This window comes from Ylistrum balloti, unplaced genomic scaffold (genome assembly GCF_031769215.1).
Source record: "Ylistrum balloti isolate Yb309-2 unplaced genomic scaffold, AGI_CSIRO_Ybal_v1 Utg370076, whole genome shotgun sequence".
NCBI classification, from domain to species: Eukaryota; Metazoa; Mollusca; class Bivalvia; order Pectinida; family Pectinidae; genus Ylistrum; species Ylistrum balloti.
This window is the reverse complement of record NW_026782115.1, coordinates 141924-161518: the sequence shown is the minus strand read 5'-3', so window position 1 is coordinate 161518 and position 19595 is coordinate 141924. Positions and strand designations below refer to the sequence as shown.

Below are 19595 nucleotides of genomic sequence, written 5' to 3'. Positions count from 1 at the left end.
ATTTTTTTGACGTAACGATCGGATCGATGTTCGACTCTGTGGGTTGAAATGTACTGTGTCGTCAGGAAGATTTGATTTTGACTTGAATTGATTTGATTTAGCCGTTAATTAGTGTTGGATAATGCGAAGGGATCCGTCATATTTTGATGCTTCGGAGAGTAATGACTGTAAAATGGCGGAAAATGGACATGAAGATGTGGATAGTGTAGATGAAAACCTGGACATGGACGATTCTGACGTAGGGAATCCAAACGACACAGACTTTTATGATGATTTACCAGATTCAGTGATAGTAACAAACATCGGAGACAATGTCTTTCTGGACCCCGATATTCAGGTTTGTTTGTAAATATTGATTGTTTTGTGTACAATTTTGATAACACGTGACAACACGACGCCGGCTGTTCGTCATATTTATTTGTATACAGTGGAAATTAATATTGGTTGCATGCATGTTAAGCACTGTGATAATAACTATCAAGAAACCGTTCGTAAATCATTATCACATATGCATTGAAGGTTTGTTTTGTTGCAAATGCAGTAGGTAAACATTTAGCAAAATAGAATATTCGCTGCTGTACATGTACTTATGCACAAAATCTTGCAATTTAAATGTAACTTAAGTATTAAGTTTAATTATACATTGTACATCGTACCTGATTATAATTAAAATGTGTGAAACAGAATAAATAACTAGTTAAACTGTCAAGTTATACCAGAACACTAACAACCAGACTAAATTAATACAGGTCTAGATGTATACATAAATTTGATTTAGTTTACAATTGTGAAACAAGCTACATGTATGTAAATCACTGTTGTTGGCCTCCAGGGATTGAAGTGCACTAGAGATCTTTCTGTGGTAGCTCCCTCTGCAAAAATACTTACTACGATACTGAATAGTTAAAGAAATCTTGAACTTTTTCAGACTATAGCCAAAGCTGTAGTATAAACGTTGTCAGTCAATAAATTAATTCTACCGCACTTTATTATCTAATTAGTGGTTCAGTATATACATGTACTATATGTCCATTGTTCAGTAATTCAATGCTTCAGTGAACATTGGCTCAGAAGGTCCGGTGTTCAGTGGATCATTGTTTCAGTAAACCATTGGTTCATTAGATCAACAGTTCAAGGACTGAGTAGATCAATGGATAAAAAGATCTTTGGTTCAGTATACCAATGGTTCAATAGGTCATTGGTTCAGTAGATCAAAGGTTCAGTATATCATTGGTTCAGTAGATCATTGGTTCAGGAGATCAAAGGTTCAGTATATCAGTGGTTCAGTATACCAATGGTTCAATAGGTCATTGGTTCAGTAGATCAAAGGTTCAGTAGGTCAAAGGTTTGGTAGATCATTGGTTCAGTAGATCATTGGTTCAGGAGATCAAAGGTTCAGTATATCAAAGGTTCAATATATCAGTGATTCTGTATATTAATGGTGCAATATATCAAAGGTTTATTATATCTTTGTGAATTTGGTGTTTAGTTTAATTTTCACAAAATGTAATCTTATTCAAGTGATGCATATTTGACAAACATTGACCCAAATTAATTATGGAGAGCATTACTATCTCTTGTATTTTCTTTTTTATCTTCTGTGGTTTACTGTTGTTTCTGGGAAACAATTGAAAAAATTATATAGATCGTAATTTCTGTAAAAAATGGCCGTGTAATGTTTACAAAGAACATTGATTTATAGTTTCTTCACAATAACTTTATAATTTCTAATACTTATTGTATATCTTTTGAGTTTTATTCAACTTCCAATGTTGTGTACAATGTACCTTGTCAGGACTCCACTCTGCATTCAACACAAAAGCAGAATTTTCGTAAAGAATTTATTTCCATACTGACTTATCTCCCCTTTTTGAAACTATGGTCTTTATATATCTAAGAGGCAAAGATTTAATTTTCAGTCCTATTTTTTTATATAGAATTTTTTTAAGATAGAACCAGTGTAGTGAAAATATTACGTTTAATAACATGGTTGATATTAAATGTTATACTACCATATTGGTTATTCAACTTTATGCAATTTAAATGCAGATATATTCTTATTTATGCTGAAATTCAGCTAGTAAAAGGTTGCACTGTTAGATCTTTCAATGTAATATATCCTGATTTCAGCTTATTTTTCTTTTTTATTTATAGCTGAATTTACAATTTTGCTGAAACGTCAAATTGTAATTTTTTTTTTTATCAAAAACATTTCCCTGTTGATAGTTTTAAGCACACACATTCTTTGTTTCTTTAAGTATGCATTGCGTTTATCAGAATACAAATCATTGTACATTATAGTGAAATTGATCCAACATTTACAGACAAAAAAGACAGTTACATTTTTCTCTTGCATATGGTATCAGATTTGTTGTGTTTTTTTTTCCTGGATTGAGTAAGATTTTACTAGACTTATCAAGACAGGTAAGACAGGTTTTCGCAGAATCCAACCACTTGTGAAAATATTGCACCACTACCTTTGTTTTATTTGATCTTGAAATTTGACCTTTGACTTTCATGACCAATGGTAGTTAGTTTTCAAAATACCTTATAAATCTACTTTAATCTGAATTGATTTATGTGGCTTTCAGATGCATTATTCTTTGAAGTGATCCACTTACATTTAGATTTACGATAGCTTGTGACGCAAGTTTACATTTTATTAGATCTACTTAACATGTTAAAACTGATTTTGAATGGCGTATTTTGGTGTAATTTTCTGCATGACTATTCTGATATGGCACTCCCAGGGAGCTAAAAATAACTTGTTATACAATGCCTTTTTTTTTTTCGATGAATTTGTTCCAGATTTTATAACATTTTGAAAATAATTTGCCTCTTTTAATTACAATATTAATTTAGCAATAATCCAAAGCTTATATGAAACACATGTATAAAAATTCCTAATATTATTTGCTCCTTAAACGATGTTGATAAATTATTCATCAGTTATATAATGATAAATTGTTAGATAATATGCAAAATTAGGATAGAATATTGCCTGATAATTCGGTAATTTGTTTGAAGTTTTAGTAATACTTTTTTTTTTTTTTTAAATTAACAGTAACATGGTTTGATATTTGACAATATAATGTTAGAGATATGGTAACAAGAGTAAGCTTGTAAGCTATTCCTCAACAATGATTACTTTACAATACAAATTACATAACATTGATTTTTATACAAATATTACCAATTCAACAAAGCCCACTAATGTGATAATTTGAATTGTGTTACATCAGGGTCAGAAAATAGGGGTCAAACTAAGGAGATAGATATTGAAGAATGAAGATTGACAAGTATACCTGTATATATATTTATATACAAGATATCGTCTCAAAGAAATGCCAACTTCATTCCTCCGTAATAGCAAATTGAATTTGTGACAAAAGATTTTTATAAAAATAAACATTGAAAAACAGATGCCATCCTGCCCAAAAATAGTTTTAGAAAGTTTAAAATTTTCATTTAATTTGAATTAATTTCTTCAGTTACATAAAGCTGTAGACACTAGATCGATAAAACAGGACACTTTTATGTGGGTGAGTCACGTCACATAACATGCAAATCTTATATAACAACGCAACTCTTGTGAACTTTCCATCTATAAATATATTTTTTTTGTGCCTCATCCCATTCATCAAAGAATTGAGTGTTTGGAATGAAGAGTGAGAGATCGTTGAGTTGTGATCGGCTTTCGAGGGAATATATAATGCTATTAGTGTAGACTATTTGCAAGATAAACAGGGAAATTTACACCCACGTTATATGAAAAATTGCATGACATGTCAGACTTTTGTGTAAATTTGTCCAGTGATGTAGTATATACTTTATAGCATAGGATCGCAAAAGGTATGGCACAGGCCATTGGCTGACCAGGTAAGCTAAAACGTGATGCACAAATTTTGTTTTAATAAGTATTTACCTTTTTCTTGGTTTTCTCTATATTTTTTGCCAATATAATTTCATGTTACACAGATTGTGCCTGACATGTGTAGCTAAATATGTCCGGTTAGGTTTTATAATTTATTCTAAATATTTAATCTAAAATTTGATTTAAAGTTAGGTTTCCGTGTTGAAATCTGTGCACACTTAATTATTGTAGGGTGTTTTTAATGATGAAAAACATTTCAGAGTGATTTCCTCCTAATCTTGTCTTTTATATTGTAGAGAAAGATCATCTGGTAATAATTAAGTGTGATAATAAGTTTAATGTTTGATAATAAGTCTTATGCCTGGTATTAAGTCTTATGCCTGGTAATAAACCTTATGCCTGGTATTAAGTCTTATGCCTGGTATTAAGTCTTATGCCTGGTAATAAACCTTATGCCTGGTATTAAGTCTTATGCCTGGTAATAAACCTTATGCCTGGTATTAAGTCTTATGCCTGGTAATAAACCTTATGCCTGGTATTAAGTCTTATGCCTGGTAATAAACCTTATGCCTGGTATTAAGTCTTATGCCTGGTAATAAACCTTATGCCTGGTAATAAACCTTATGCCTGGTATTAAGTCTTATGCCTGGTAATAAACCTTAAGCCTGGTATTAAGTCTTATGCCTGGTAATAAACCTTATGCCTGGTAATAAACCTTATGCCTGGTAATAAACCTTATGCCTGGTATTAAGTCTTATGCCTGGTATTAAGTCTTATGCCTGGTAATAAACCTTATGCCTGGTATTAAGTCTTATGCCTGGTATTAAGTCTTATGCCTGGTAATAAACCTTATGCCTGGTATTAAGTCTTATGCCTGGTATTAAGTCTTATGCCTGGTAATAAACCTTATGCATGGTAATGAACCTTATGTCTAGTAATAAGCCTTATGCCTGGTAATAAACCTTATGCCTGGTATTAAGTCTTATGCCTGGTAATAAACCTTATGCCTGGTAATAAACCTTATGCCTGGTGATAAACCTTATGCCTGGTGATAAGCCTTATGCCTGGTGATAAACCTTATGCATGGTAATAAACCTTATGCCTGGTAATAAGCCTTATGTCTAGTAATAAGCCTTATGCCTGGTAATAAACCTTATGCCTGGTAATAAGCCGTATGTCTAGTAATAAGCCTTATGCCTGGTGATAAACCTTATGCCTGGTAATAAGCCTTATGTCTAGTAATAAGCCTTATGCCTAGTAATAAGCCTTATGCCTGGTAATAAGCTCACCTTTAACCTTTGAAGTTTCAGCAGAGATCACAGCATGGTTTTGTCCTGTAATAAGCCCTCCCTTTATTTTGAACCAGAGCTTATTTTTTGTCCCTGGGTTTATTGCAGGCTTAATACAATAGTGAAGTTGTAATTAAATACATATCAAGGACTTGATTAAGGAAGAACAACAACATTCATGCTGTTTTCAGCACATCAAGACTGGCATTTGATGGCAGGGATTTTGAATTCATCGCAAATATAATCCAACTCAACAACTGTTTTTATAACAAATCTACTTTAAAAATGCTTAGAAATTTTGGAGTTCAGAATCAATATATTGTTCAGCCCCAAAACCTGAAATTCCAGCATAATCATGTTAATGCTAAAATAATTCTAAATTACAATATTTACACATAAGATTTCATGGACACAGGATGTTGCTCAGCATGTAGAAATTTTTTTCCCCTGAAAACAGTGTGTATTTATTTGTCTTAATACATAAATGTGAATCATGGAATGTCCCTGTGATGTAACGAGACTTATTTAACTGAACGTGTGTATTGTAGATAAAATATAGAGAGATGTCTTCAGGCAGTTGATCTATTCACTTTATGAATCATTCAATAGTTGCATGGTGGTGATGGCGTTTTCTTGGAGGGGAAGGGAAGTTGGGGCAGTATTCACCAAGGTCATATCATTGTATTATTGTAGCTTCTATGACGTAGTTGTAATGTGTTATGCATGTTCAGTCTGCCTTGTGATGTGAGAGAGAAAGCCATGCTTTGTGATGAAATCTGACAGCCCCTTGTGGTGATGACGCACTAGAGCCTAGAGACATGGTGCTCCTTGTTGTGTATCACTGTAACAGTATGTCAGTCAGTACAAGCATGGTTTGCTTGGAAGAAGTCATTTTCCCAATACAGAGTGTTTTTTTTTATCATTAACATTGCCCTAGATATCATAAATACTGATAAGCAATTTTTTGGGTATTGAAAAAGCATTTTCAAAGAATTGAAATTTTATTAGGTCTTAGTACAAAACATCAAAAGTAGTTGAAAAAAGGGGTAGACAATTTTTACTAGAAATTTTGAGAAAATTATCATCTTCATTTAGTTTTTAATTTCTTGATATCAAGCTGACAGATTTTTCAAGCAAGTTATGGCCTTGATGTATGGATTTAATTACTTAAGATTTGAATGTTAATGTTTATATGACGGCATGAATGATTGTATGTTTAATGTGTCTAAATAGCCTCAATGTGTTTAAAACAAGATTCCTAACCACACAAAATTTTTGAAAAATAGCCTTCATTCTATTTTTGGCCATTCCTTTACAAGAAATGATTGAAGTGTTTAGATAAATGTTGGCTCAGTGATAAAACTTGCCTATACATTGAGATATCAGTACGAATTAATAGGTAAGGAGATTTGGATCTTGTATGGTCTACACTAGAATTTACATGTACACCTCTGTATTATCACTTGGTAATTTTGTACTGTTGGATTAGCTTGGATATTGAACATCTGGTCCCAGGTGACACAGAGTGAATTTGTGAGTATTAATTGAAAATTTCAACTTTTAAGGCAGACTACGTGTTTAGTGGAACCATGTTCACTTTGGTTTGTTCATGCAGTTAAAGCTTTTTCGTCGGAATTCTTGTTTTTTGTTTACAATGGAACCTCATTAGTTTGGGCACTTCGATTTGTCAATACAGTTATACTTTGTTGGTTTGGAGACTTGTTTTGTTAATAATGGAACCTTGTAAGTCTGGACACTTTGGTTTGTGTGTACAGTAGAACCTTGTAAGTCTGGACACTTTGGTTTGTGTGTACAGTAGAACCTTGTAAGTCTGGACACTTTGGTTTGTGTGTACAGTAGAACCTTGTTAGTCTGGACACTTTGGTTTGTGTGTACAGTAGAACCTTGTTAGTCTGGACACTTTGGTGTGTCTGTACAGTAGAACCTTGTTAGTCTGGACACTTTGGTTTGTGTGTACAGTGGGACCTTGTTAGTCTGGACACTTTGGTTTGTGTGTACAGTAGAACCTTGTTAGTCTGGACACTTTGGTGTGTCTGTACAGTAGAACCTTGTTAGTCTGGACACTTTGGTTTGTGTGTACAGTAGAACCTTGTTAGTCTGGACACTTTGGTGTGTGTGTACAATAGAACCTTGTTAGTCTGGACACTTTGGTTTGTGTGTACAGTAGAACCTTGTTAGTCTGGACACTTTGGTTTGTATGTACAGTAGAACCTTGTTAGTCTGAACTGCTTGGTTTGTGTGTACAGTAGAGCCTTGTTAGTCTGGACATTTCGGTTTGTATGTACAGTAGAACCTTGTTAGTTTGGACATTTTGGTTTGTATGTACAGTAGAACCTTGTCAGTCTGGACACTTTGGTTTGTGTGTACAGTAGAACCTTGTTAGTCTGGACACTTTGGTTTGTGTGTACAGTAGAACCTTGTTAGTCTGGACACTTTGGTTTGTGTGTACAGTAGAACCTTGTTAGTCTGGACATTTTGGTTTGTGTGTACAGTAGAACCTTGTTAGTCTGGACACTTTGGTTTGTGTGTACAGTAGAACCTTGTTAGTCTGGACACTTTGGTTTGTGTGTACAGTAGAACCACTGTTAGTCTGGACACTTTGGTTTGTGCGTTCAGTTGAACCTTGTTAGTAGAACCTTGTTAGTCTGGACACACTTTGGTTTGTGTGTACAGTAGAACCTTGTTAGTCTGGACACTTTGGTGTGTCTGTACAGTAGAACCTTGTTAGTCTGGACACTTTGGTGTGTCTGTACAGTAGAATCTTGTTAGTGTGGACACTTTGGTTTGTGTGTACAGTAGAACCTTGTTAGTGTGGACACTTTGGTTTGTGTGTACAGTAGAACCTTGTTAGTGTGGACACTTTGGTTTGTGTGTACAGTAGAACCTTGTTAGTGTGGACACTTTGGTTTGTGTGTACAGTAGAACCTTGTTAGTCTGGACACTTTGGTTTGTGTGTACAGTAGAACCTTGTTAGTCTGGACACTTTGGTGTGTGTGTACAGTAGAACCTTGTTAGTCTGGACACTTTGGTTTGTGTGTACAGTAGAACCTTGTTAGTCTGGACACTTTGGTTTGTGTACAGTAGAACATTGTTAGTGTGGACACTATGGTTTGTGTGTACAGTAGAACATTGTTAGTGTGGACACTTTGGTTTGTGTGTACAGTAGAACCTTGTTAGTCTGGACACTTTGGTGTGTCTGTACAGTAGTACCTTGTTAGTCTGGACACTTTGGTTTGTGTGTACAGTAGAACCTTGTTAGTGTGGACACTTTGGTTTGTGTGTACAGTAGAACCTTGTTAGTCTGGACACTTTGGTGTGTGTGTACAGTAGAACCTTGTTAGTCTGGACACTTTGGTTTGTGTGTACAGTAGAACCTTGTTAGTCTGGACTGTTTGCATTGTCTGTACAGTAGAACCTTGTTAGTCTGGACACTTTGGTTTGTGTATACAGTAGAACCTTGTTAGTCTGGACACTTTGGTGTGTTTGTACAGTAGAACCTTGTTAGTCTGGACTGTTTGCATTGTCTGTACAGTAGAACCTTGTTAGTCTGGACTGTTTGCATTGTCTGTACAGTAGAAACTTGTTAGTCTGGACACTTTGGTTTGTATGTACAGTAGAACCTTGTTAGTCTGGACACTTTGGTTTGTCTGTACAGTAGAACCTTGTTAGTCTGGACACTTTGGTTTGTCTGTACAGTGGAACCTTGTTAGTCTGGACTGTTTGCATTGTATCTCGTAAACAATCTGTACATTTAACGGAGTTAATGTTGATTAGATAAGTATATATCTCTGAGTACTTATCATCTAATTACCATTTTATTTAGTTTACTTGGGATTGATTCCATATCACTTATAATTAATTTTGAATGTGTAAAGACACATTAAGTGTGATTTGCAGATTTAAAAACCCTATTCTTCATACAAGCTTTTATCATGATAATGCTATTAAGATCGTTAAAATTTGTGAATTTGAGGGATTCTTTAAATAGATTAAGTTTAATAGAAATTCTATAAAGACATTATCACTAGATCGTACTTGGTGGAGGTAATGAGCAGTTGATTTTTATAATTATGTACTCTTAGGTTGGTACTTTTAAGGATTGTAAGCTTAGCATTTTAAAATATAAAATTCTAGAACAAAAATACATACAAAGAAAGAAAGTGGCAAAAAACACCTACATATATAAATGTGTAGTATTGAATTTATATTAAAACATATATATATATATATGTATACTAACATGAATATTCATAAGTTATAATCGTTTATAGTCAATTGAACCAAAAGTGTTCTTTTGAATTTAACATTTTAATTTTAAGCTGACAATGCTTTGGATATTTTGTGAAACCTGAGGTACAGTGTGTATCTTTAAATGACCATTAGTGTTTGTAGGGGGGATGAGGGGGTTTGGATATTGTTGTAGTACTCAATGTAGTTTGTAGTTTTAACATTTCCATATCTGCGTCATTGGTCATATTGACACTGATTGCGTCAATGACATTAACCATGTATTCTTTTGTCCCCTTTAACAGTCACTTAGTATGTCCCACACAACAGAAAGTCAAATCCATTGCTATTGAATTAGGGAAAAGTTTTGTCAGTGGAATAAACTTCAATAATGCTAATCATTGATGAAATTTGATTCCCTTTGCTGATTTGCGTCATTTGGTGTATTTCCTTTTTTCAGAAGCCATTTTCATTTATTTGCCTATTGATCAAATTCTAATAACGTTTGTGTAAAACAGGGTGTAGAATCAGATGTTTAAATGTATAAGCTACGTAAGTAACACCATTTTATTACAGAACGTGGTTGAAGTAAGATATTAACACAGCTTAGAGTAAAATTATTTTATCTAATTGTTCTTACTGTTTAGATTTAATAATAAGGAATCGTCTTTAATTACTGGATAGTTTTTATTTCAAACTATCACAATATTATTTTTCAAATTTTTGTTTATAAATAATTAAAATAATTAGATAAGTTTGCTTATTTTTTTCTAAGTTAAAAAGACACATTGTATTCTGTGTTTAATGAATTAAATTTTTATTTCTGTGTTTTCAGAAACAGTTTGAAGAAGTGTTCAGATATTTTGACGAAGCAGTGACATTTAATTTCCTGAAAAGTTTTCGTCGAGTGCGGGTGAATTTTAGCCATCCTGAGTTTGCTGTGAAGGCAAAACTCGGCTTACATGAAATGGAAGTGTGTGGAAGTTGTATAAAGTGTTACATGGCTCAGGTAGGTGTTTTACCTCTGTTTTCATTGTAAAGATTTAGTTATAAGAAATTATTCAATTTCAGTGTCAAAAAAAAAAAAAAAAAAATGAAAAAATGGCTAATTGAGGAATTTTATCTTAGATTGACCAAATCTGCTTTGAGTCATAACCATTCAGCAAAATTGAGAAAAAATGAAAAGTAATGAAAACTATTGTTTTGTCTTGTTGCTGCAATCAGCTCTATAATGGTGTTTATTTATCAATATCCTTTCTTCTGCTGAAGTGAAGGAAACAGTGTTTTGTTTCATGTGTGTACATGTTATCATGCCGACAAGGTTCAGTGGTGTTTATGGGCATTAATTTTGTAAGATCAGTAAGGCTTTGTGTCACTTACTAAAATGAGGTCACTGTGACCTCTACTTGACCTTTAAACATTATCATTAACCATTACACTTTGGAAATAAGAATGCAGTGTGTCGTGTTCTAAAGTGGAGTCATTGCCATGTCTTCTTGACCTTTGACCGTGACAATGAGTACCAAAAAAATTATACATGTTTCCAGAGCATATCTCTGTTGCTGGTTATGTATGGACTTCAGACATAGAAACTACAACATGAGTACTACAGCCAGGTCACTGTGACTTCACCTTGAACATTGACCTTGATTGTAAACACTACAAAAACAGCATAATATAACTTACAATCTTGGCTACTTAATTTCACGTATAGATTACAAGTTTTGTGGGAATGTAGACATCATGGGAAAGTTTTGTCACATATTTGGGATGTTGTTTATCAATGTAACTTCCAAATTTTACATGATCTTAGATTTTCCCTTTTTCAGCTGTAGACTGAAACATGTAGGAGTTGGACTGATCTCTGCCCCTATGTCAAATTATTTCACATGTAAAGGTGCTACTCTTGTAAATTGAAAATTGACATGTTGATTGCACTAAATGAAATATGGTGAAGTAAAAACTAAAATTACTAACATCACAACTGACATATTTGTATATGTGATTTGTTGTTTTATGGAATTTTGCAGCTAAATATTTTTCACCACTCTACGTTGATATTTCAGTAGAAATGATAATGATAACAAATTTCCTATAGTATTTTCCTGTAATAAGCCTATCCCCAAACTTGAAGTAGTAAGTAAAGCACCACACACACACCCTATTCTGTAGGTTTCAACAATACATTTTACACTGTACTTTCTTCTGAATTGGGGATTAAGCTTTAAAACAGAATCTAGTTTCATAAAGAAACTTTTTTCAGAATAATAATGACCTTGATTACTTCTTTTCTGTTTACAGCCGAGAGACAAAAGTCGGGACAAGATTGACCCACACCTTCAACCTCCAGCTCCAACAAAGCAGTTTCTTATCTCCCCACCTGCCTCGCCTCCTGTGGGCTGGGAGCCTATAACTGAATCAGAACCTATTATTAACTACGATCTCCTAGCAGCCATGGCAAACCTCGCACCAGGTGAGCTCCACTTCAAAATTGATCTGAAATTTGACAAAATTCAAGGTCGATTTAAAAGTACTTTCTACCCCTATGTGTCAGATAAATTAAGTTAGTTCTTTTTTACATCACTTCTTCAAATAAATTTTTGTAATATATTTGCCTTGTTTATTTAAGAATTCTTAGTAACAAAAATGACCCAGGGTCATGATATTGGGCCAGTAACGTGCTGGCATGAAGGGATACCAAGTTTGTTCAAATGAATGACCTTGACATTCATGCAAGGTCACAGGTGACAAATTTATTAAAAATCTTTAAATGACTTCATTATTATAACAAAATGGACCAGTGTCATGATATTGGGCAAGTAGCATGCTGGGAAGAAGGAGGTCCAATTTTGTTACATGAATGACCTTGACCTTCTTTCAAGGTCACTGGGGTCAAATGTGTCAAAATCTTCAAATGGCTTTGTCTCAATAATCCAATGGCCCAAGGTCATGATATTGACTAAGAAACAATAAAAACTTTGTTGTTTTTAATGATGGGACGGATGGATAGATTCTCAAACTGACCAAAGACCTGAAGTCCTCCAGTGACCGTTCAGGTCCATAGGCCTCTGGTTTGAGAATGAAAACAGATTGAATGTAACTGTGATAACGTCTGTGTTGACCATTTTTTTGAAAAACTATTTTCTGTGGTAAGAACTATTACCATCTGCCCAAGGTAGGCTACATTGCCGGAGTCTAGTTCTCTTCTTCACCACCTTCTCTTGAACTGTCATCTTTTCTTGGATCCCGCCTTTTCTAGAGAGACTACTTTTTTTGGGAAACTTCTCTTCGTGGTTCTGTCTTTTTATGACAGACCATTGTTTTCTTGAGATCATCTTTTCAAGAGATATTATCCACTTGGAAGTTTTACAAACATGTGCTAAATTTTAAAATAAGGTATACAAAAATTAGGTCAAAATTTCAGTACGGTATCAACTAATATTTTGGGTGGGCAGGTGGCTCAGTGGTAATACACTCACCTTTCACCTAGCCGATGGGGTTCGATTCCCGGAACATACGTGAAAAGGTAAGGGGTCACCTGCCCGACCACATGGGTTTTCCCCGGGTACTCCGGTTTCCTCCCACATTAAGACCCCTCGCAGGCTTACATCCGGGCCAACAAGAGTGATTAGTATAAGTTGACATTACTTGTTTCGCAATTGTTGTAAAATGAATGAAGTTTATTATATTATAACATTTTTTTAATGTTCTGCTATTTTTATGAGATACAAAACATCAATCTAGCAATATTTATGGTCGAGGAGAGAAAAATCTTTACCCTGTAAGATTCTGGAAAACATGTTCACTGTCATGTAATACAGGAATGCACCCACGATGCTACTGTGTATCTCTAGCAACAAGTCTGTGTTTGGTAAAAAGCCCACCCATGTTATACATTTTCAGTAAAAATACCAATAATGCTATATGGTTGTCCAGTAATAAGCCCACCAAGTCAGAAGTTATGCTCTGAAACCTTGGGCTTTATTTTGGATAACCTGGTAAGAAATTTTCTATATTCTGATATTGTGTGTTTACAGGGGAAGCCCATGAGTTGCACCCTCAGACAGATAGCCAGCCTGCCATCATTGTACATATATGTGACAATGAGGAACCAGTCGATCTTTACGGGAACAAACGCCCAAAACTGCCACAGACGCGCTGTCCAGAGCGCAAAACGTGATATCAGCATCTTGTGGATTTCTTTTTCCTTCCTGAAACTGTTTATCTCAAACTGTTAAAGTCTACAAGAAAAGTGTTGTTGCAGACTTTAGGATAAAGTATCTTAACAATCTGTTTTCAAATTTTTATCCGAAAGCCCTTTCAAATTTTTTGTGTGAAAACATGTTACTGATTCCATGCAAAGATGTACAAAGATTTTTCACTCTATCATTGTGTAAGACTAGTAGCCAAAATTAACCAGGTCTTTAGGAAATGTACAGATGTAGTGTCTAGAGAGAACTAATGAGACTAGTGGAGAGTGTTGGATCATGTTTAGATACCTATTTTAACAGCAAAATATCTAGGGAAACACTTGATACACATTGTACAAATATAAGGCTGAGCAGGGCTTGATAGGTTTCATATACGTTATTTTCCAAAGCAGTATAAATTGCAGTGATTCAATACACTATATCTTTACATTCGTGTTCATATGGCTTGTGATAGACTTGTTTGTAAAAAGATGGACTTTTTGTAATGTTTTACTAGGCTAAAATCTTTGATATATTATAAACTTTATGAAATGAAATGCTGTGGAAAATGTACTACTAGAGTGTTTAACAAAAAAAAGATAGATTTGAAAATTTCAGATGAGAAAACTTGACATATCTTGCCATAAACACCTTCTGCTAGTATGAGTTTTCTTTTTGTGTGTTATTTTGTTATCTTTATAAGGAATTGTTATTTAATGTTGACATTTTATTTTTGTGAGGCCAGGATAGCTCATGTGGTTAGAGTGTTGGCTTACGTAACCTTAAGATCTGAAGTACATGGCTCCACACTTCTATTTGTGGCAGTCTGTGATGACAAGGTTTTGCCATGGCAAGTACATGGCTCCACACTTCTACTTGTGGCAGTCTGTGATGACAAGGTTTTGCCATGGCAAGTACATGGCTCCACACTTCTACTTGTGGCAGTCTGTGATGGCAAGGTTTTGCAATGGCAAGTACATGGCTCCACACTTCTACTTGTGGCAGTCTGTGATGACAAGGTTTTGCAATGGCAAGTACATGGCTCCACACTTCTACTTGTGGCAGTTTGTGTTTCTCAGGAAGCTGAGAAACAGACAAGTCTGTGATGACAAGGTTTTGCCCTTGGGCAAAACAGTCTACCCTTATTTACTTTGGTTGACATGCTATGGGCCTCCCCTATGTCTTTCGGTGAGTTAACCACCAGCTACTCCATAACAAGCCTATTCACAGAATGATAAACCCAACAAACCAAATGTGTCATTTCTTTTGTGTGAATTAGTTTTTTCTGAAATAGCACGCCATGAAGGATAATGGAGTTTCATGTTTTTACAGATATACGTTAGCATTACGGAAAGCCTCTTGATGGGATCTGTGATATTGATTTACTCTTTAACCCTATTAGTATTGTGGTCAAGCCAGCCTGAAATGATTGTAATTGATGGTTATTTTGTTAGTGATGTCTCAACAGGAGACAAAGCTAAAGATGACGACATATCACTCATGATTTGTATTCCGTAGTTATTCAACAATAACCCGATGCCTGGTAATAAGCCCACCCATATCTTCTGCAGCTTCTTTTGAAATACATAAAACTGTACCAACAAATGCTGTATTATTGTCCTGTAATATGCCCATCCCCCTACATGGAGTCAGAGGCAATGTCTTGGCCCCATTATATCATTGTCCTTTAATAAGCCCATCCCCCTACTTTGAGTCAGAGGCAATGTTTTGTCCCCTGTCCTGTAATAAGATCAAACTGCGAAAATATACTAGGAATCAGAGGACCCCGGCTTATTACAGGATAAATATGAAGCTTTTTAAATTGATATTACCTTGAATACATTTTACCTGCATGATCCCTTTAAAATTATATCTGTAATATAATTAGCAGTACATATATCAACCTTTAATAGATATCCTTTGGGGCCTCTCAATATGATAAGGAGACCATCACTATTTTGACTTAATGTTGGGCATAATTTGCTTGGAAGGTTGTGTTTTCAAAGTGTCATATTTTTAAGAACCATTTTTGAGGAAAAAATATTTTTGTCTGGGTGACTGGTCTCATGAACCTTTTCTCATAAACTGCATAAAATACTGTTGTGTTGTTATCATCACTTTTAAGAGTTACACCCCTTGTATTTATAAACCAAAGAAAGCCTTGTGAAAGTTGAAATGTTTCTAGGTAACATCCTACCTAAACATCCTAATGGTTATGCTGCTGCCAACAAAGAATTATTGATCCAACTCTTGTTAGATTTTATTAGAAGTATTGTACAATCTACAAGCAACAAGGAAGTCTCGGAAAATAGACCTTGACTTTCAATTCTAGGAACCTGAAATAGATGTACTCCAGATTGAATTGTACCAAACCATGTCATTTTTTTCTGTTGTTAAGGAAACACTGCAATTCGTCAAATTTTTGTATGGTAACTGTAAACATAGGAACCAGATGTTATTCCTTGCTGTTTGTACATCAAGTCTGTTATTTTGCATTACAGAATACTTTATCCTTTCCATATATACATGTTTTCATTGTTGATATCATCATGACCTACAAAGTACACAATGTATTGAATTTACAAAAAAAAAAATCAACTGATTTTGAAACACATTTTTCCAGGGAGTTGGGAGGTGTTTAGGTACATGTGCATGAATGAAGAAAAAAATTGTGATTTTATTATTTAATGCTGATGATCTTTTTGTCTTTGAGTTAATAAAAGAAATGAGGCAAATAAAAACAGGAGAAAAAAAATTGAATTAAAAAACCTTGATGTCATATTTTCAAACTGATATTCAGGATTATAGCCCATTGTTCAGTTTTGATACAAAAGTTTGCCAAAGGACGGGGGGGTGACTTCACCTAATTTGCAATACTCGCCTTCTTGTTGCAGATATACATGTACACAGTATTAAAGTGGTGTTAATTCTACAAGAAAATAAATGTTTTATATCAAAATTTGTGAACCCAAATACAGTAGCTTGTTCTTCATATACCCACACTGTATGCCATTTCTTTTAGATAGAACAGATTTAGTAACTGCCATTTTGATTTCATACAAATAAATGCGTTTCCCCAAGCACAAAAAATAGTGTTTGAAAATGATGTACAGGCACTGCTTTGTAATAAAGGCACAAAAATGTTTTTATCATTCTTTCTTGTTGGAAAAAAATGGCATCCTATTTTGTGATATCACTTAACAAATTGTTGATCTTTATATTGTACAGCGTATCCTGCCTCAATGAGAAAACAAAAGCTACAAATTTTTTTTGACAAATGCAAAATGCAAATGTTGAAAAATACAATATATATCAATTTCAGTTGCATTTTGGATTAAATTAAAAGAAATATAGAAAAATCATTCTTGGTCACAGGTGAAAATGTACTTACATATTGGAATTTTACTTGGATTTGAGGATGTTGAAAGTGTCATACCATACCTTTGCTGTTCCAGGCAGTATTGTATAGCCAGTGTATATAGATATACTATCCGTTACAAACCTGTATAAGTTGTCTCCCCTTACGTAAGCCTCGATCAACAAGAGCTGCCTGCTAATGGTAAGGATATTGTTATATTGCTGTTGGTTTATTGAATAAAGAATCTCTGAATCAGATTTTGTTGTAGTCTGATAATTTATTTTGCAGTTATGTTGAAAGTGTTTTTGATTGATGTCACTTTTGGCCATCAAAAGATCAGTTTCCATGATGAGAAAAAAGAATGAAAACTCATCCATTGCAAATGGCACCACTAAAAAGAAAGGATAAGTAGACAAAGGTTGCAGTAGCTATCGTGAAAAGCAAAATTTGATGTTTTGTCTGTTTCCATGATACAAAGTTTTTTTTTTCTTCTTCGAAATTTGGATTCTCCATTGCAAAATGCACTACCACAATGCTAGTTTGATAGTTTCAGGTAGTTCTTGTATGGATTCATGCTCCATACAACTGAAGTTTGTAACTTGGCCTATTCGTTTCCATGGTAACAGAAAAAAGTATTTAAAAGGAGAACTTCTCCATACCAAAAAACCACAACAAGAGGACTAGCTTAAAAACTGTAAAAAGTTTTGAGGCGTTATCATAATTTAATCTGCAAAAATTTTCGTGGGGGATAATAAGAATTTCTTGATACTTCTGTAATTATACTCAACATCAACAATTATCATCCGGGTACTAACCAGACAGACTTGCCAGTAAAACATTACCAATCAGGAAATATTAAATATTCAACAAGCACACAGATGCATGTAACATTTTTATTTTATTTTTAAGTTCATATAACAAATAAAATTATCAATAAGAAAGAAAAATTACTATTTTTCATACAAGATAAAAATGAACTAATCCCATGAAATGTTTCACATAATAAAACGGCTTCAAACAAGATCACAGGACTGTATGTTAAGGCAGATCCTAACAATGCTAGGGCTTCACACAGTGTTTTTATTGGTGTTCCTCACCTTCTCAAGAACTGAGAAATAAGGGTGTCCATCTTTCATATCTAGTACAATAAAGTTTTTTTATAATGTAGTCGGTCATTTTTTGCCTAACCGATGACCAAATCATCACCACAGCATGTTGTCTTTCCCAATATCTCGTCAACATTTCGTATTTGGTTTAGTGTTGCTTAACATCCTATAAAAAAACAATGTCATTTAAGGACATGCCAGGTTTGAGTGATGGAGAAAAGACGCAGTTCCCAGAGAAAAACCATCCACATAGTTATGACCAGTACCTGTTAACATCCCTACTTAGGCTGTAATCAGTGACCAAGAGTTTGAGAGCTAGTGACAATGATGGTCAGTTCCTAGGTCACTGGGCCATCGTGACCCCACTGTTTCGTAAATTCTCAATATGTCATAGAATTCATTTGAATAAGCTACCCCATGTAAAAATCCTTTACAATACCAAAAGTTTTCATAGTAATTTCCCAGCTGGCATTCTCAATTTATCACCAAAAATCCTGAAATGACAAATACCACTGATAACATGATATGACAGCACTTATAACAGAGAATTAGAACACAGTACCAGTATGTTGCCAGAACACTGACAAGTACATTGTATACTGGAATATTGTCGCCTAAGATTGTTTTTTGCCCTTGCATCTTTCTACACAAATTTACCTAATGTTTTTTGCCCTCTGAGGATTATATGAAATAGTTATAAAAGAGTAACAAATTTTTGTCCCTATCTAAGATTCACTCTTTCTGTTGAAAAAGGATGAAAATTAGATGGGGATGAAAATTTCATGGTATATAGTACTTGTGCATGGAATCCCAAACACTGCTAGGACCTCTTAACAAAAAGCAAGCAAGATTACAATATAAATACTGATATATAGCTAATTAATGTTTTATAGACTTAAATAATTGTATGCACAGTGGACATGTATACATATATATATATATCTGTAGCACTCTCATAATTCTCACCAGTCTTACATATTTACTTCACATAATATTAACATATATTGACTTATTACGACTGACTACACCAGGTGGTCAATTTTTTTGTGCAGAATGTGGTCAATGAAAAATTCTCAACAGATACTTACCTACTCTATAATGATAAAAAATATTTCTGAAAGTGGTCTGTATTTTGTAGACTAGAATCGTAACTAAAATCAACAAGATAAAAAAAGAAACAAAAATTATACCAATGAAATCATAAATTTGCTTGAAAGCATGAGGACAAGGCCAGAAGAGATATCTAATCAAAGATTGGTTTGGTTTAATGTTGCTTAACATTCTTTCAACAACCAAAGTCATTTTAAAGACATGTTAACGATTGGTGTAGGAAATCTGAAGCTCCCACAGAAACACCACTGACACGTAGCCAATATCAAGCAACTGCTCTTTAAAGACTTTCGAACCCGTGACCCAGAGGTGGTTTACTATTGATTAAGACTGTCAGATGCCTTAACCACACAACCACACAGCCACTGCAGCCCCATTTAATGAAGGAGTGAGTAAGAAGTGAGTCTATGGGACATTGAG

At 34.3% G+C, this 19595-nt stretch overlaps 1 protein-coding gene across 1 annotated transcript; it reads left to right on the top strand.

The window, feature by feature from the left end:
• On the top strand, nucleotides 1-17216 carry LOC132549749 (calcipressin-2-like). The gene is made up of 4 exons (XM_060213706.1): nucleotides 1-337; nucleotides 10247-10420; nucleotides 11713-11884; nucleotides 13449-17216. The coding sequence occupies exons 1-4, from the start codon at nucleotides 122-124 to the stop codon at nucleotides 13589-13591; spliced, it is 705 nt and encodes a 234-aa protein (XP_060069689.1). The 5' UTR covers nucleotides 1-121; the 3' UTR covers nucleotides 13592-17216.
• Nucleotides 17217-19595: the final 2379 nt, after the last annotated feature.